An 18,229-nucleotide genomic window follows, 5' to 3' on the forward strand; every position below is an offset into this window, starting at 1 on the left:
TAACTATATATTATAACATAATGTGGCATTTAGCACATTCAGATACTCAGACCACCATCGACCAGCATTGTTGGTTTAATAAAGAAGGCAGAAGGAGTTTTACTTTAGTCCCTTCCGAGGAGAATTATTATAGGTCTTTGCCGCATCTTCCTCTGACAGGCCGCCGACCTCTCTGGTCCTGTCCAGGGGCAACGGAATCATCAGTATAAGAGTGGAGGATTCGGTGCCCTGTCCCCTGATACAAGGACAAATGACCAAGTATCTGTCTGTCCAATTATTTTTAATCATCCCTGCAAGGCAGAAAATAAAAACCACTGCAGAACTGAACTAGAGAGCTGGTGGCCCCTTTCTCTGTGTGACCATATATATATATATATATATAGAGAGAGAGAGAGAAATAGAGAGAGAGAGAGAGAGAACATATATATATATATATATATATATATATATATATACATATACAGTATATATTATAAATATGGTAAATATATATAGTAAAAAAAAATACAAGAAAAAAAATATAAATAAATAAATAAATATATATAGTATAAAAGACAAAAATAAATAAATAAATAAATAAATATATATATATTGTAGATATACCAGGACTGTCCCCAGGGCAAAAGTGAAGAAGATACTTGTCATCTCTGCCGACTATACAGCCGTAAAGTTGTCATCTCCATCTAATAAACTGTGTCCATAGGGAGAGAGGCTTATTACCTTTTAATATAAAGGGCACAGCTTTCATACCTCTCACTTCCTTGTAATGGAAGAAACGTCAGTGACAAACGCCTGATGTCTTAAATCAGCACAAAGTAGACATTTGCACATTGGCGCCTACTCTAATTTCCGAGCATTAGAAGACTTCCATCACACAACACAAAACTAATAAAAACAAGCAGTTTATTCGAGTACAATAAAGCATTAAAAACCCCTTCATTACTTGTGGGGTTCGTACATCATTTACCATATATACAAATAGTGATCATGATAGCAAACTCAGTGTATAATGTGGCATAGAGGATCACATAGGGACATCCATTACACATAGGGAGACACGATACTTTGTTCGCCTGATGCAATTTACCCCATTGCTGTCGCCCTTCCGGTCACACATTGAGAGATGAAACTTATATACAGCTCAGATGTCCGTTCATACCACTGACAGTGAGAAATCTTCTTTGATACTTGCATTGATTTGCATATGCAAATTTCAGATGACTACATCACAAGTAAAATATGGAATGGGCGGGATCTTTCTAGCTATGCTTGTCATAATCACGCTCATATGTACAGCTACATATATGTACAGGCTTTGACGGGTCTAACTTCCACTTCACACGGAGACGGCAGAGAGAAGCCCTTTTTATACTGGAGTCCTTGTGGATTTTGGCAACAAAATAGAAATGCATCGGATTGGCACATGTCTGTTTGATCGGGCATAGGCAATGAGGTCGGTACCCAAATGGCTACTTAGATGGATGCTATCTGGCATCATGCATCTCTAGGTATTCCAGGGCAATTTCATAGCAAAATCGGTATTGGTCCTGTCGAGAGAAAAGAGGAATACATGATGAGTATTATAGCTGTATCAATATATAAAAGGGATACAAGGTTGCTTTTTATTAATAATTCAGTATATACTGTTTTTCTCAGAATATAAGACGGGGTCTTATATTACTTTTTCCCCTTAAAAAAAGGGTGAGGGCTTACCTACAAGTAGGTCATTTTTTCAAAGAAACATGCCCCTACTGTAGCCCCACCCTATACAGTAGTTAGTCGCCATAATGTAGTTAGGCTTCTATACTGTAAGTTTCCCTGCAGTAAGGTCCCCCATACTGTATACATCTCCCCCCCCCTGCAGTAAGGTCCCCCATACTGTATACATCTCCCCCCTGCAGTATGGTCCCCCATACTGTATACATCCTCCCCTGCAGTAAGGTCCCCCATACTGTATACATCTCCCCCCTGCAGTATGGTCTCCCATACTGTATACATCCTCCCCTGCAGTAAGGTCCCCCATACTGTATACATCCCCCCCTGCAGTATGGTCCCCCATACTGTATACATCCCCCCCCTGCAGTATGGTCCCCCATTCCCCTGCAGTAAGGTCCCCCATACTGTATACATCCTCCCCTGCAGTAAGGTCCCCCATACTGTATACATCTCCCCCCTGCAGTAAGGTCCCCCATACTGTATACATCCTCCCCTGCAGTATGGTCTCCCATACTGTATACATCCTCCCCTGCAGTAAGGTCCCCCATACTGTATACATCCCCCCCTGCAGTATGGTCCCCCATACTGTATACATCCCCCCCCTGCAGTATGGTCCCCCATACTGTATACATCCTCCCCTGCAGTAAGGTCCCCCATACTGTATACATGCTCCCCTGCAGTAAGGTCCCCCATACTGTATACATCTCCCCCCTGCAGTAAGGTCCCCCATACTGTATACATCCTCCCCTGCAGTAAGGTCCCCCATACTGTATACATCCTCCCCTGCAGTAAGGTCCCCCATACTATATACATCTCCCCTCTGCAGTATGGTCCCCCATACTGTATACATCTCCCCCCTGCAGTAAGGTCCCCCATACTGTATACATCTCCCCCCTGCAGTAAGGTCCCCCATACTGTATACATCCCCCCCCCTGCAGTATGGTCCCCCATACTGTATACATCCTCCCCTGCAGTAAGGTCCCCCATACTGTATACATCTCCCCCCTGCAGTAAGGTCCCCCATACTGTATACATCCCCCCCTGCAGTATGGTCCCCCATACTGTATACATCCTCCCCTGCAGTAAGGTCCCCCATACTGTATACATCTCCCCCCTGCAGTAAGGTCCCCCATACTGTATACATCTCCCCCCTGCAGTAAGGTCCCCCATATTGTATACATCTCCCCCCTGCAGTAAGGTCCCCCATACTGTATACATCCCCCCCCCCCTGCAGTAAGGTCCCCCATACTGTATACATCTCCCCCCTGCAGTAAGGTCCCCCATACTGTATACATCCCCCCCTGCAGTATGGTCCCCCATACTGTATACATCCTCCCCTGCAGTAAGGTCCCCCATACTGTATACATCCTCCCCTGCAGTATGATCCCCCATACTGTATACATCCTCCCCTGCAGTATGGTCCCCCATACTGTATACATCCTCCCCTGCAGTAAGGTCCCCCATACTGTATACATCCTCCCCTGCAGTATGATCCCCCATACTGTATACATCCTCCCCTGCAGTATGGTCCCCCATACTGTATACATCCTCCCCTGCAGTAAGGTCCCCCATACTAAATACATCCTCCCCTGCAGTATGGTCCCCCATACTGTATACATCCTCCCCTGCAGTAAGGTCCCCCATACTGTATACATCCTCCCCTGCAGTAAGGTCCCCCATACTGTATACATCCTCCCCTGCAGTAAGGTCCCCCATACTGTATACATCCCCCCTGCAGTAAGGTCCCCCATACTGTATACATCCTCCCTTGCAGTATGGTCTCCCATACTGTATACCCGCTCTCTCTCTGCAGTAAGGTCCCCCATACTGTATACATCCTCCCCTGCAGTAAGGTCCCCCATACTGTATACATCCTCTCCTGCAGTAAGGTCCCCCATACTGTATACCCGCTCTCTCTCTGCAGTAAGGTCCCCCATACTGTATACATCCCCCCTGCAGTAAGGTCCCCCATACTGTATACATCCTCCCTTGCAGTATGGTCTCCCATACTGTATACTCGCTCTCTCTCTGCAGTAAGGTGCCTCCAACACACACTGTATATCTACCTCCCCCTTCTGCAGTTCATATCCTATAGTGTATACCTCCCCCACTGTAGTTGTTCCCCCCCCCCACTCTATACCTCCCTCCCCCATACTGTATACACCTCCCTCTGCAATGAGGTCCCCCTTCTCCCCTGTAGTTCTTTCCCCATACTGTATACCTCCTCCCTCCCTGTGGTTCTCCCCCCCCCCCCCATACTGTATACATCCCTCCCCCCTCTGCAGGTAGTTCCCATACTGTATACCTCCCTCCCCTCTCTGCAGGTAGTTCCCATACTGTATACCTCCATCCCCTCTCTGCAGGTAGTCCCCATACTGTATACCTCCCTCCCCTCTCTGCAGGTAGTTCCCATACTGTATACCTCCATCCCCTCTCTGCAGGTAGTCCCCATACTGTGTACCTCCCTCCCCCCCTGCAGTTAGTCCCTATACTGTATACCTCCCTCCCCCCTCTGCAGTTAGTCCCTATACTGTATACCTCCCTCTCCCCTCTGCAGTTAGTCCCTATACTGTATACCTCCCTTTCCCCTCTGCAGTTAGTCCCCATACTGTATACCTCCCTCCACTCTCTGTAGTTGTTCCCCCATACTGTATACACCCCCCTCTGCAGGTAGTCCCCATACTGTATACCTCCTCCTTCCCCATACTGTATACACCCCCCTCTGCAGGTAGTCCCCATACTGTATACATCCTCCTTCCCCATACTGTATAAGTCCCCCGCTGCAAGTAGTCCCCATACTGTATACATCCCCCTCTGCAGGTAGTACCCCATACTTTATAGCTCCTTCTGCAGTAAGGCCCCCATACTGTATACCTCCCTCCCCTCCTCTGTAGTTGGACCACCTACCCTTCATCCCACTATACCTACTGTCCCCTACTGTCCATCTTCTTACCCCTCCTACCTCCCCTGTAGCTTGTGTTGTGCAGGTGGAGGGCGGAGCATAACAAGTCTGGCCCTGTCCCCAGTGTCAGGGATCTGGTCAGCTGACTATAACTAAGGCTTATTAATAGAGTAGGGCTTCTTTTTCAAGCCTATTCATAAAGCCTGAAAATGAAGCTAGGTCTTTTTTTCGGGGTAGGTCTTATTTTCTTAGAGACAGTGGGGGAGATTTATCAAACATGGTGTTAAGTGAAACTGGCTCAGTTGCCCCTAGCAACCAATCAGATTCCACCTTTCATTTTCCAAAGAGTCTACGAGGAATGAAAAGTGGAATCTGATTGGTTGCTAGGGGCAACTGAGCCAGTCTCACTTTACACCATGTTTGATAAATCTCCCCAGTGTATTTTTACAGTAGCTCCGGCTCGCTTACCAGTGTTTCCACCATATTTGGCTTAATATTCCGCAAACTTTTAACAGCATAGAAAACATCCACCACGTGATGACACCGCTTCATCTCACACAGCATGGCACAGGCACAAAACGTCCCACTCCGACCTCCGCCATTCCTGTGAAAATCATACGGAGAACGAGGGTCACAAAAGAGGAAAAGATTCATGGAGAAAAAGCTTCAATCTGAGGACACTTACAGACAGTGCACGAGAGTCCTGTGCTCTCTGTTCTGCTCCTGCCACTGTTCCACCATGGAGAGGAGCTGTAAGAAGGATCTTTTGGTGTCCGGGGTGTCCCTGTATGGAGACCATCGTAGGTACTGGAAATGTTTGACCAGAAGATGTTCATCCTACAGAATAATACAAATGCACTTGGGTCACAATACAGCGGAGGAGTGTGAATCTCAATGGCGGATGTCATAGTATTGCTCATTTATAAATACAGTTTGTACTGATCTCGATCCACTTGGCTGCAGCCATGGATATGCTAAAGGGGTTGTTCACCAAAAAAAAATTCTTTCAAATCAACTGGTGCCAGAGATTTGTAATTTACTTCTACTAAAAAATCTTCAGTCTTCCAATACTTAGCTGCTGTATGCCCTACAGGTAGTGGTGTATTCTTTCCAGTCTGACACATTGCTCTCTGCTGCCACCTCTGTCCATGTCAGGAACTGTCCAGAGCAGTAGCAAATCCCCATAGAAAACCTCTCCTGCTTTCTAGGCTGGAAATAATACCACTTCCTGTAGGACATACAGAAGCTGATAAGTACAGGAAGACTTGAGATTTTTTTTATTCGAAGTAAATCATAAATCTCTGGCACTTTCCAGCCCCAGTTGAGTTGAAAGAAAAATATTTGGTGAACAATCCCTTTAAACAAAGGCAAAGTCAAAGGGCAGTATATATATATATATATATATATATATATATATATATAAAACAAGTTACCGTCCCATCTTATAAATCTCTCTACCACCTTGTTTATGACAAGACTAAGATATAGCCGCGGAGTACGATCCACTTCCCAGCCATAATTAATAATTCCGACAATGGCTGGGGAAATGAATGGCACAGTGAATTAATGGCACGGTAAATGAATTGCACGGTATGGCATGGTGAATAAATGGCATGGTGAATATATGGCATGGTGAATAAATGGCATGGTGAATATATGGCATGGTGAATAAATGGCATGGTGAATATATGGCATGGTGAATATATGGCACGGTGAATAAATGGCTCGGTAAATATATGGCACGGTGAATAAATGGCTCGGTAAATATATGTCATGGTGAATGAATGGCACGGAGTCAGAAGCACATTGTTCCGTATATTGTATAAAGTTACCCAACACAACCGCTACACAATGAAGAAAGCTGTGTGCTTCTGGCTCCTTCACTGTGTGTTGCCGGCACCATGGCTCAGGCTAACAGATGATCGGTGTTGGCACTGGGCGCCCTTCCATCCAGATGGAGACAGGACATCAATCAAAAAGACCTGGAGATCCATTTATTGGGTATTCAGATGTGAACAGGCACTAACCACCTGTTTACATGTTTCCCTCACACTTTACCTACTGGCAGTAAAGGGGTTATAAGGGCAGCTAAAGCCTTTCAGCCTCCCCGGTGCTGGAAGGTTCTCAGGCCCCTCCCCTCTCCTGAGACGTGAAGGGACAGGTATAAGTCCCAACTGTGTTTCGCCCACACATGCAATGTCCAATAGCTGTATAGTGTGGCCACAACAACACTGGTTTCACCTACAAGCGAACATCAGGACTTAGAGCCACCCCCACATCTCGGCAGGGGTCATTCAGAGACCTGGACTGGGAGAAGATAAGCACCAAGGAGCAGAGGGCTTCAGCCATGTTTGCATTTAATGGGTAAAATCATGCAAAAAAAAATTCTTTCAAATCAACTAGTGTCGGAAACTTAGATAGATTTTTAATTTACTTCTCTTGAAAAATCTCCAGTCTTCCCATACATGCTGCTGCATGTCCTGCAGGAAGTGCTATATTCTTTCCAGTCTGACACAGTGCTCTCTGCTGCCACCTCTGTCCATGTCAGGTACTGTCCAGAGCAGGAGACGTTTTCTATAGGGATTTGCTATTGCTCTGGACAGTTCCTGACATGGACAGAGGTGGCAGCAGAGAGAACTGTGTCAGACTGGAAAGAATACACCACTTCCTGCAGGACATACAGCAGCTGATAAGTACTGAAAAGCTTGAGATATTTAAATAGAAGTCAATTTAAATTCCTTAAACAGGACCCCTCTTGTCTATAGCTTTGGTTGGTATTGCCTTTTATCCCTATTCACCTGAATGGGGATAAACTACAATGCCAGAAACACACACGGAAAAGAGTGGTGCAACTCCTAGGGAAAATAATCCCGTACAACCCAACAAAATCTCCAGTATCAATGCCATCTTCTATTATGTAACATACTGCTTTATTTTACATGTCTAAATATGAATACTTCATAAAACATACTTAAAATATATATCGTATCTTGGTGATGCTATGAACCTGACTTCCCCTTTATACCCTGTAAAGCTTCTTAATATATTTGAACCCAATTCTAAGCAAAGAATATGATGCAGCAGCAATCCTGCATCACAAGTCATAATTAAGCTCCTACCACAGCTGTATAAAAAAAAATAATCAGACACGGCCTAAAGAAAATCAATGGACAAATCGAACTTCCATGTCAAACAGCCAAGAAGACAGATAAATGCAGAGAAAATCTGGAGTAACAACTACACTGACTGCATGCAAATGGCACAGAAATCCGCTGCAACAGTCAATCAAGTGTGCAAATGTATTGTGCAAACGCATAGGACGCCATCTTTTTATTCATTACACTCCTGGTAAGGGAAAGTATTACATGTAACTGACTATACCCCCTATGTAGGTGCAATATGATCCATTCCTAGCCTAATTGACTATACAGGGCACAGTGCAGGGAGCTAGGTAAGTATTACTGGAGTGAATGGTCTGCTTAATGAAGCTGCTGAACGAGCCCTCCAAACATGACCTGCCGGCCAACAGGGAGCTGTCTAATACAGAAGGTTTGATCATCTTAAAGTGTCACTGTGTTTTTTTGTTTTTTTGTTTTTTTGCAGAAATCAATAGTCCTGGCAATTTTAAGAAACTTTGTAATTGAGTTTACTAGGCAAATCTGCCATTATCTACATTCAAAAAGACTTTTCCCAGGTCCCCCCCCCCCTTCTCTCTCTCATTCACTGCTCATTCTCAGGAAATCTCGACTCTTTTACATCAGTCTGGCCCTATGTAACCTATGGAGAGGGGAGGGGGGAGATTAGTTGCCAGCAGAGAGCAGAGAATAAAGGATTACACAGCTGGACCTGTGTGAAAGCCAGTATTCAGAGGTCAGAGAGGTCAGTGCTGACTTTAGAGGAGATAGCCCAGTGATGTAGCTGTAAATTAACTCTTTGTTGTCCTGTTTTGGTGCCTCATCTCCCTCCAACCCTCCCCTCTTTATAGAAGAACTATGAAGACAGGGGGGGAGAGCTTCAAACTGCTTTTTCATGATACAAATACATTAAATACATTAAAATTAAACGGCAAGTACACTTTAAGGGTGCGTTCACACCTACAGGATCTGCAGCAGATCTGCAGCAGATTTGATGCTGTGTTCAGTTATTTAAATTAAATCTGCTGCAGAAAATCAGCTGCAGATCCTGTAGGTGTGAACGCACCATTAAGGAATATCAACCTTGTAATATTTCTCTCCAGTATGCTCCTCCCCGGGTGCTGGGAAAAGATGGATCCAGTCCTGGGAGACTGGGAGAAGTAAGTTCACTTATCTCTAGTTTTGAAAGTTCTGGACAATATAAGGCAAAGTGACTAATGACCCCCATGATCGGAACAGGCTGGAGGTGGGCCCAGCTCCCCCAGTACACTAATAATAATCTGGGTGAGAGGACATTGTTACACTGGCCGCGCTGGGTCCACCTCCAGTTCATAGACCGGGCCAAAGTGCACATCAAGAACCTGGCACCATTTAAAGGAACCAGGCGGCATTTTGAAAAATGGAATCTCCGCACCTGCACCAACCAGGTAGTGTAAAAAAAAAAAATACACTGAGCGAATTGGTTCATTCACTTTAATTCTTGTGTTTTTGTGTACAGGTACTTTTAGTTATGATAGGAGGAGGTATACTGTATGACAAATTGGTTGGAGACATGATTTCCTATATACAAAAGGAGATCTTCAAAAAGGGCTCTCGAACTTCCCCAGGTAACTATAGACCCGTAAGCTTAACGTCCATTGTGGGGAAACTATTTGAGGGGCTTATAAGGGACTACATCCAGGAATATGTAGTGGCTAATAGTATTATAAGTGATAACCAGCATGGTTTTACTAAGGACAGAAGCTGTCAAACCAACCTAATATGTTTCTATGAAGAGGTAAGTAGAAGCCTGGATGGCGGCGCGGCTGTGGATATCGTGTACCTGGATTTTGCAAAAGCGTTTGACACAGTTCCTCATGGACGTCTGATGGGTAAGTTAAAGTCTATCGGTTTGGAAAGTTTAATGTGTAACTGGATTGAAAACTGGCTTAATAATCGTACCCAGAGAGTGGTGGTCAATGATTCCTACTCCGAATGGTCCCCGGTAATAAGTGGTGTACCCCAAGGGTCAGTACTGGGCCCTCTTCTGTTTAACTTGTTTATTAATGATATTGAGAATGGAATTAACAGCAATGTTTCTATCTTTGCAGATGACACCAAGCTTTGTAGTACAGTACAGTCTATGGAGGATGTGCAGATGTTACAGGATGACTTAGACACACTGAGTGTTTGGGCGTCCACTTGGCAAATGAGGTTCAATGTGGATAAATGTAAAGTTATGCACCTGGGTACTAATAACCCGCATGCATCATATGTCCTGGGGGGAGTTACTCTGGGAGAGTCACTGATAGAGAAGGATCTGGGTGTACTTGTAGATAATAGACTACAGAACAGTACACAATGTCAGTCAGCGGCTTCTAAAGCCAGCAGGATATTGTCATGCATTAAAACAGGCATGGACTCTCGGGACAGGGATATAATATTACCGCTTTATAAAGCTTTGGTGCGGCCCCATCTGGAGTATGCTGTCAAGTTTTGGAACCTGATTCATAAAAAGGACGTTCTAGAGCTGGAGAGGGTACAAAGACGGGCAACTAAACTAATAAGGGGAATGGAGCATCTTAGTTATGAGGAGAGATTAAAAGAATTACATTTGTTTAGTCTGGAGAAGAGACGTTTAAGGGGAGATATGATTAATTTATTTAAATATATAAATGGCCCCTACAAGAGATATGGGGAAAAGATGTTCCAGGTAAAACCCCCTCAAAGGACAAGAGGGCACTGCCTCCGCCTGGAGAAAAAAAGGTTCAATCTCCGGAGGCGACAAGTCTTCTTTACCATGAGAACTGTGAATCTGTGGAACAGTCTACCCCAGGATCTGGTCACAGCAAAAACAGTAGAGGGCTTCAAAACAGGCCTAGACAAGTTCTTAGACCAAAATAATATAAATGCATATGTATAGAACCTATCACCCCTCCCCCTTCCCTGTATCCATCCCCTCCTTGGTTGAACTTGATGGACATGTGTCTTTTTTCAACCGTATTAACTATGTAACTATGTAATGTAGTAAACTAATATTAATAAGTAACTGATGAAACACCACAGGCTATCATACATTCTATTAAGATTGGCGGAACTTTATCCAAGATTCTCAGATATACTCGCTAACTCACCCTTGTGATGTTCTGTACTCGGAACAGGCGGGTCACTACATCCTCATCCACAGACCCAGAGACAAACTGAACCTCCATTGGTCCATATCTGGATATCCCACTGTCTGGCCAGTACTGTAAGCAGGGCTAGTTAGGATATAAAGCAGAGGAGTTTATAAGGAAAGAACCTAAAATTGATGAGAATCCTATGTGAGTAGGACATATCCTTACATACCCCTATGGCATGGGTAACAGGTGAATGGCACCGCAGGGTTGTAAGAATAAATACTCCAGAATTGTCATTTCATGATGAACAGCAGTATTTACCGAAACAGACAAGTCATTACATACCATACACACATAACTACATATATAACTACACACACACACACACACACACACTCACTCTTTACACTAGCTTTTATCTTCCACACTTCAATAAATTTGGGCCTTGCCTGACTAATGTCTTGACTACAGAACCTCCAAATAGGGCTCTGAACAGGGCGGCAGTGTGCAGACTCAATCACCACTCCATTCTTTGTCTAAGGAAGTGTTGGAGAGAGCCTGACTTGTGGCCTATCCTGATATTCCTGTGGCTTTTCCTTTGCTATTCTTACTAATAATGGTGGTTAAATGGGTATTATGGTCAGGTAAAATACATGTTTAATCATTCCCCCCCTCCTGGAGACTAACAATTCCTTCAATACTTGTTACTATTTTTTCTGTCTCCTTTCCCCAGTTTTGAGCTGCTGCTTTCTGCTGAAGACACTGAAAACTGTGTGTGAGCTGTTCACCCCCCCTCCTCCCCCCTCCCTTCTGAGATGGCTGATGTAAAGCCCCTGGATGTCTCTGCACTCTGTAATGCTGGAAGGGATCTTCACAGTCAGGTCAACAGCAACTTGAACTCAGAGTTGGCATTACAGAGTGCAGAGACAGACAGACAAGGACACTGTTTACATTAGCCGTCCTGGAAGGGGGGGGGGGGAGAGGTAGTGAACAGTTCACACACAGTTTTCTGTGTCTTCAGCAGAAAGCAGTATACTCAGAAATAGGGGAAGGAGACTAAAAATAATAATAACCACTTTAGAATAAATTGTTAGTCTCGAGGAGGGGGGATGATTTAACAAGTATTTTACCTGAACAGAATACCCCATTTAAACCTCTGATATCCCCACTATCTTGGGTACATGACTTCTAAATTGGACTCCAAATAGAGTGGCAGTGAATAAACTCCACTGCTGCTCCATTCATTGGCGGTGACGTCCCGCTGATAGGAAACAAGTACTTACCTCTCCCGATGCCTGTGACTCAATGTGCCAGAAGGTCTGGGATCCCCGCCGGAAGCCATTTCCCCCCAGTTGTGATGTTATCACAACTCGGGGGGAAATGCCCGACCCGGCCGCTGGACAGCCGCTCAGCCAATCAGTGACTGGAGTGGCATCTCGCCCCAGTCACTGACTGGCTGAGCAGGCTGTCAATCAGCCAGGTCGTGACATAGGCAGTAGAGGAAACCCTGGAGCATGGCGGGAGTATGGGGCCGGTCAGATGGCAGATCGCTGGTGGCACGGCCCTGCCATTTCAAAACACCCTCTCCTTTAAAGGGGACCTGTCAGGCGGGATGCTGTGGCGGAGCCCGGCATACTTAACGCTCCCTGGAAGTCCCGCTCCTGGACCCGGTCAAACATTAACCATCCAGCACTAATACATCAGATAGTCCATTGGTAAAATAGATTGCTTTCTCTTACCCAGGCAGAATTAGACTGGTTTAGCTGATTCAACATAACAATGCTACTGCAGCCATAGTCATACACCAGCCTCCAGAAGTCAGTCATTGTGTTCTGCAGTGGATGGACCGTGACGATGACATGGGAACTTTTCTTGTAACTCTAAAAAACAGAAAAATATAATTCTAAATCTTCATGTCCTGAATATTGCTATAATAATAGATCTTTGATCAAAGGGGTTGTTATCCCAGGTAAGTTCTCAAAATGTGTCTATAGAGCAGCAAAGGTCCAAAAATTGTGCTTTTTCAGGACAACCAAGTTTCTCAAGGGATCACACTTTCTATTAAAGGAAACAGGAATGTAGTAACCCTCTGGCCGACCCTCACTTGTTTGTTAACATAACTGTTATTGTAATGAAAGTCATCCCTAAGCCTCTGCTGTGTTGCCTTGGCTGTGTACTTGTCTTGTTGAAAGGTGACCCTGGTGTCTTCTAAACATCTTTAAGCCTATTACACGGACCGACATAGAGGAGCAAACAAGCAAATGTCAGTGCTCGTTTGCGCCTCGCTCCCTGCTCGTTGCCGGCGCTATTACACGCATCGGCGGCAAGCGGGTGAGTACAGGGAGGGCTGTGGAGAGGTGCGGGGCGGCTGACCAGACGATCGCAGATCCCTGGAGTGACGGCAGCAGATTGCTGCTATCACAGTCGTTTGTCTTTTAACATGTTGAAAGACAAATGACAGCAACGATCAGCCGACATCATTCATGTTGGCTGATCGTTGCTTTCTATTACACAGGACGATTAACCGTAACGGCCGTATTATTAGCCATGTAATAGGGCCTTTAGAATTGAGGCCAAAAAGTTCAATCTTGGCTTCAACAGACCAGACAATCTTGTTTCTCACAGTCTGACTCCTTTAGGAGATCTTTTTTGCAAACACATGCAGGCTTTGAGTGCTGCAGTGATGGTTGATCTCCCAGAAGTTTCTCCAGTATGCACATAGGAGCATTGGAGTTCAGCCAAAGTGACCGTTAGGTTCTTGGTCCCCTGTCTCATAAAGGTCCTAAAAGGTCATAAAGGTGACATTTTTGTTTTTCCTTTTTAACTCCTTAATGACTTCGCCAATTTTCATTTGTGCACTTTCAATTTTTTTTCCTCCTTGTTTTTAAAAACTCAAGGTGCCTTCATCTTCATCTACAGACCCATATGTGGTCTTCTTTTTGTGGAGACACCAACTGTACTTTGCACTCTTCATTTTTCAATAAAATATGTTGCAAAACAGGGAACAAATAATAGTTTGTGACGTCAAATGCTGTTTTTAAAATAAAGGGTGGGTTCCGTCTTTACGCTGTTCACCGTGTGGGAAAAATGACATGCTATTTATATTCCTCACATCAGTACGATTACAACGATAGGCAATTTATATGACTTTTACTTTTATAAAATTAAAACAAAAAAAAAAGTGCCTAAAGTTTTTTTAATTCTGATCCTTCTAACGTTTCTATTCTTTGGTCTATGGGGCTAGGATCTGTAGTTTTTATCAGTACCTTGCTTGCGTATATGCATCTTTTTTATTGCTTTTTATTAATTTTCTGGGATGTGATGTGACCAAAAATCAGCATTTTTACACTTCTGCATTTATGTCGTCTACTGTGTAAGATCAGGAATGGGATACTTTAATAGTTTGGGCGATTCCCCATGCGGTGATAGTCCAGGCCTCTAGGGGACTTCTACGAGCAATACCATGATTGCCTATAAAGATTAATGAGGCGCATTTATACTGTTTAAATGGTGCTGTCCCTGGTTGCTGATAGCAGCCGGGAGCGGCCCGGTATAGAGAGGGCTTGAGTGGTGAGTCTTCTCTATATCTCCTTCGTTATACTGTCATACTTTGTTAAAAAGTTAATAGAGCAGCAAAAAATTTTAAAAAATTCTACAAATTCCACTAGGAAATGAGGAGGTAAATGGTCATTACTTTTCAGTCTATATATCTGTATATGATTTTGCATATAGATTGTGAAACACAGACAATCTATAGACCTTGGAAAGCAGTCTCCTATTTGTTGAAATAACAGAAACAGGTGAGATCACCTTGAAAAATGTGGACACTCCCTCAAATTAAAGTATACATCCCAGGTCCCCAGAAGTGGCCAGGACCAGGGGACCCGAGCTGTGGGATACCAGCACCAGCGCTGGAGTGGGGGAGGTGAGAGCATGTTAATTTTTTCATCCTCCCCAGCACTCCAACCCGGAGTCCTGCTTTAAAAAGTACAGTTTACTCAACATTCACCGCTATAAGACTACTTACACCAAGACACCAAGCTAGTGTAAATGGATACAACTCTGAATAGATATAAATCTGAATCCTATACTTGGAGAGTAAGTCAGTAACTCACATCAGTCAGGGCAGCATTGATGTAGTTGCTGGTATCCTCTCCGTGTGCAGAGAGTAATAAAGGCAGAGAGCGGTCGGGGGGCAATACATCCATACTTCGGTTCTTGTCTCTGTTGTGTGGTAATAACGCCACGCTGCACTCCTCTACACCCAGTTGTGCTGTCACTGAATTTAATGTCTGCAGAAAAAACAACACAGAAGTTAGCATGTAGCGTAAACCACATAGAAATAAGTTGTGTACAGTATTAAAGAGGCACTGTCACAAAAGGCACTGTTTAAAGAAATCAAAAGGGTTGTGATCACAAGCAGTTTTGCAATGTACTCTCTATTTTTTTAAATGTTTTCTCAATTTAATACATATACGGCCACTAGGTGTCTCCCTTCACTGCGCATGTGTACAGCTGCTGTGCGTCCACATTCAGTTGCAGAGAGTACTGGAAGCGCTTGCATTGTATGGTCAGCTCTCCTTTCACACAGCAACAAAACCTCTGTAACCACACAGTGACATTATACTGACTGAGCATTATCTCCTGGAAAGCTGCAGAGCTGAGAATATAATTAGTAAAAGTTAATATATTTAGCCTAAGGTAATTGTCCTCAACCTGCATGTGTCTTTCCTAGTGTTATCGTGCGAATTTGCCAGATAACGATCGAATTCGAACGATAATCATACGTGTAAACGCAGCGAACGATCAAGCGACGAGCGAGAAATCGTTCATTTTGATCTTTGAACATGTTCTCAAATCGTCGTTGGTCGTTCGCAAAAAAATCGCAGATCGTTCCGCGTAAACAGTTGTTCACCGATTTTACCTTTGTGAAAGATGAGCTTAAGCGATTGCAAAACGATTTTTCCGTACGATATATCGTTCCGTCTAAACACTGATCGTTATAAAAAAAAAATCGTTACTTAGAAATTCTTAATCTTACGATCGGGCGAATTATCGCTCCGTGTAAACCCAGCATTAGCGGCAGAGGACGGGGACTTCCTGTGTTTGGTCTCAGGAAAAAAAAACAAATATTGGCAGGGAGGGAGGATGGAGTACAGTTTGGCTGTGTATATAACTAAACAAAAAATTAGAAACAAAAAAATAAAAGAAATAGATAAAAGAAATAAAAAAAAAGTGAATATATTGCAAAAATGTGATCAAAAGCCCTGTTGATTTCTTTAAAAAAAATTGGAACAGGTGCACTTTAAGAATTCTGATTGAGCAGTAGTACCTGGAATTCATCCCTCAGGTGTGTTGAGTTGCTCTGTGTGTCTATCTGCAGCATTTCCTTGTATGTTTGCTTGAAGTCACACGCAGGTATCGCTGTGTCACCACACAGGCAGGCCTCAAGGATGGCGTCATGGATAAATACATATTGCTCCTAGAAGCGTCAAAACAAAGTCTATCAAAAACTGGCAAATAATCCCTATTTAAGCTTCATTTCACTGTAAAGCGACATGGCAGCCATCTTACCTGCGTCTGCACCATGTTGATGCGCCTAGAGCACAAAGTTTTGACGCAATTGTAAATATCAACAACTCCCTCACACTCGGCCATGTCCAGCATCACATCCAGGACTATGTAGCATCCTGTCCTGCCCGCTCCAGAGCTGGCGAATAAACACAAGATGGGTCAATTATACGGATAACACATAAGCACATTAGAACAAAAGGGCCGTTGGGTTTACTGACCTGCAATGCACCACAACAGGGCCGGCATCCGGGGGCGTAGAGGACTTCACTCTACGAATAAAGGCAAGTAGCCCTGTAGCGTGGAAGGGTACTCCATGCTCAGGCCATGAGAGGAAGTGAAACTGCTTTACTTCATGTCTGGCAGTATAGCCCCGCTAACAAAAAATATATATAATAAAAATAATAATATGTAATAAAAATATAAAATATAATAAAAAAAAATAAGAACACTTCCAAATGTTTCAGCTATTTAATCACTTACCCGCTCCAAAGCCAGTGTCCTAACTGTATACTCTGCCAGGGTTTCTGTATTAAGCAATGTGATGCGGATATCCCCATATGTTTCAGTAGTATCGGGCCAGTACTTGCTGCATTTGACCTGTGCAAAGAATGAGATTATACGGCACAAGTGAGAAAGATCAAGCTTAAAAATGCTAAATAAAAATGGAATATTTACGAGATCCTACTAAAAGACTTTGATCTACGTATACAGATATGTAGAGTATCATGAACCTCAGACAATGTGTTATATTTGGCTCAAAGTGCTGTAAAAATAGGAAATACTCACCTGCTCCAATCACTGTGACAGTTCCCAGTCCCCACTGCTATCATCTGCTTCCATGTGATGTGCTGTCCCCACCCCAGATAAAGGCTCAGCCAATCACTGACTGAGGCAGGTCACTGTTGCCACCACTGATTGGCTGACTGGTAAGTTCCTGCAGAGACAAATCATCCCAGGAAGCAGCCAAGAGCAGCAACAACTGGGAGATGTCAGAACAGCTGCGTGGGATCAGGGTAGGTATGGGTTTTATTGTTTTTTTGCAGTATCCAAAGTAAATTATAATTTTTTTGTATAAAATATTCTCTTTTGCATTTTTTTTTTTTTTAGAATTCACATGCTTGTGTCTATGGTTTGATGAGGTTCTACATGATAATAAAACATGTTGTTTTTCTGTACGCATTTTGGATCCCTCTCTTCGTGTAATATGAATGTTAGGGAGTTAAAGGGGTATTCTGGTCAGGTAAAATACATGTTAAATCATTGCCCTCCCTGGAGACTAACACTTTGCTCTATACTTGTTATTAGAGTCTCCTTCCCCAAGTTCTGAGTTGCTGCTTTCTGCTGGAGACACAGAAAACTGTGTGTGAGCTGTTTACTCTGTCTCCCCTTCTTCCAAGACGACTCATATAAACAGTATCCCTGGATGTATGTCTCTGTACTCTGAGGTCAAGTTGCTGGTGACCTCACTGAGATTAACCCTCCCAGCATCACAAGATGCAGAGACATCCGGCAAGGGATGTGGCTTACATGAGCCGTCTCGGAAGGGAGGGGGAGGAGAGAACAGCTCACTCAAAGTTTTCTGTGTCTCCAGCAGAAATCAGCAACTCAGAACTGGGGGAAGGAGACTGAAGAGATAATGGAAGGAAGTATGGAAGGAATTGTTAGTCTCCAGGCGAGGGAATAATTTAACATAATACTACCTACTACTAACTACCTAACCTTCATATTTTATGAGTTTTCTGATCCTGTAGAACCTCATCCAACCATCGGCACACACATGTGAAATTTTTTAAAACAATGCAAAA

The 18,229-nt window shown here is 43.7% G+C and overlaps 1 protein-coding gene across 5 annotated transcripts in view; it reads right to left on the reverse strand.

The window, feature by feature from the left end:
* Positions 1-886: 886 nt before the first annotated feature.
* PTPRU (protein tyrosine phosphatase receptor type U) overlaps positions 887-18,229 on the reverse strand; it is a 111,565-nt gene continuing 94,222 nt past the window's right edge. For all 5 annotated transcript variants that reach the window (XM_069971572.1, XM_069971570.1, XM_069971569.1 and 2 more), the window contains 10 exons: positions 16,905-17,021; positions 16,643-16,797; positions 16,425-16,560; positions 16,183-16,332; positions 14,966-15,142; positions 12,590-12,730; positions 10,866-10,991; positions 5,304-5,455; positions 5,087-5,222; positions 887-1,547 (listed from right to left, as the gene is read on the reverse strand). In XM_069971572.1, the coding sequence (XP_069827673.1) occupies positions 1,485-1,547; positions 5,087-5,222; positions 5,304-5,455; positions 10,866-10,991; positions 12,590-12,730; positions 14,966-15,142; positions 16,183-16,332; positions 16,425-16,560; positions 16,643-16,797; positions 16,905-17,021 (1,353 nt within the window). In that variant the 3' untranslated portion in view covers positions 887-1,484. The remainder of the gene's footprint in view (positions 1,548-5,086; positions 5,223-5,303; positions 5,456-10,865; positions 10,992-12,589; positions 12,731-14,965; positions 15,143-16,182; positions 16,333-16,424; positions 16,561-16,642; positions 16,798-16,904; positions 17,022-18,229) is intronic.

Source organism: Dendropsophus ebraccatus, chromosome 5 (genome assembly GCF_027789765.1).
Source record: "Dendropsophus ebraccatus isolate aDenEbr1 chromosome 5, aDenEbr1.pat, whole genome shotgun sequence".
NCBI lineage: Eukaryota > Metazoa > Chordata > Amphibia > Anura > Hylidae > Dendropsophus > Dendropsophus ebraccatus.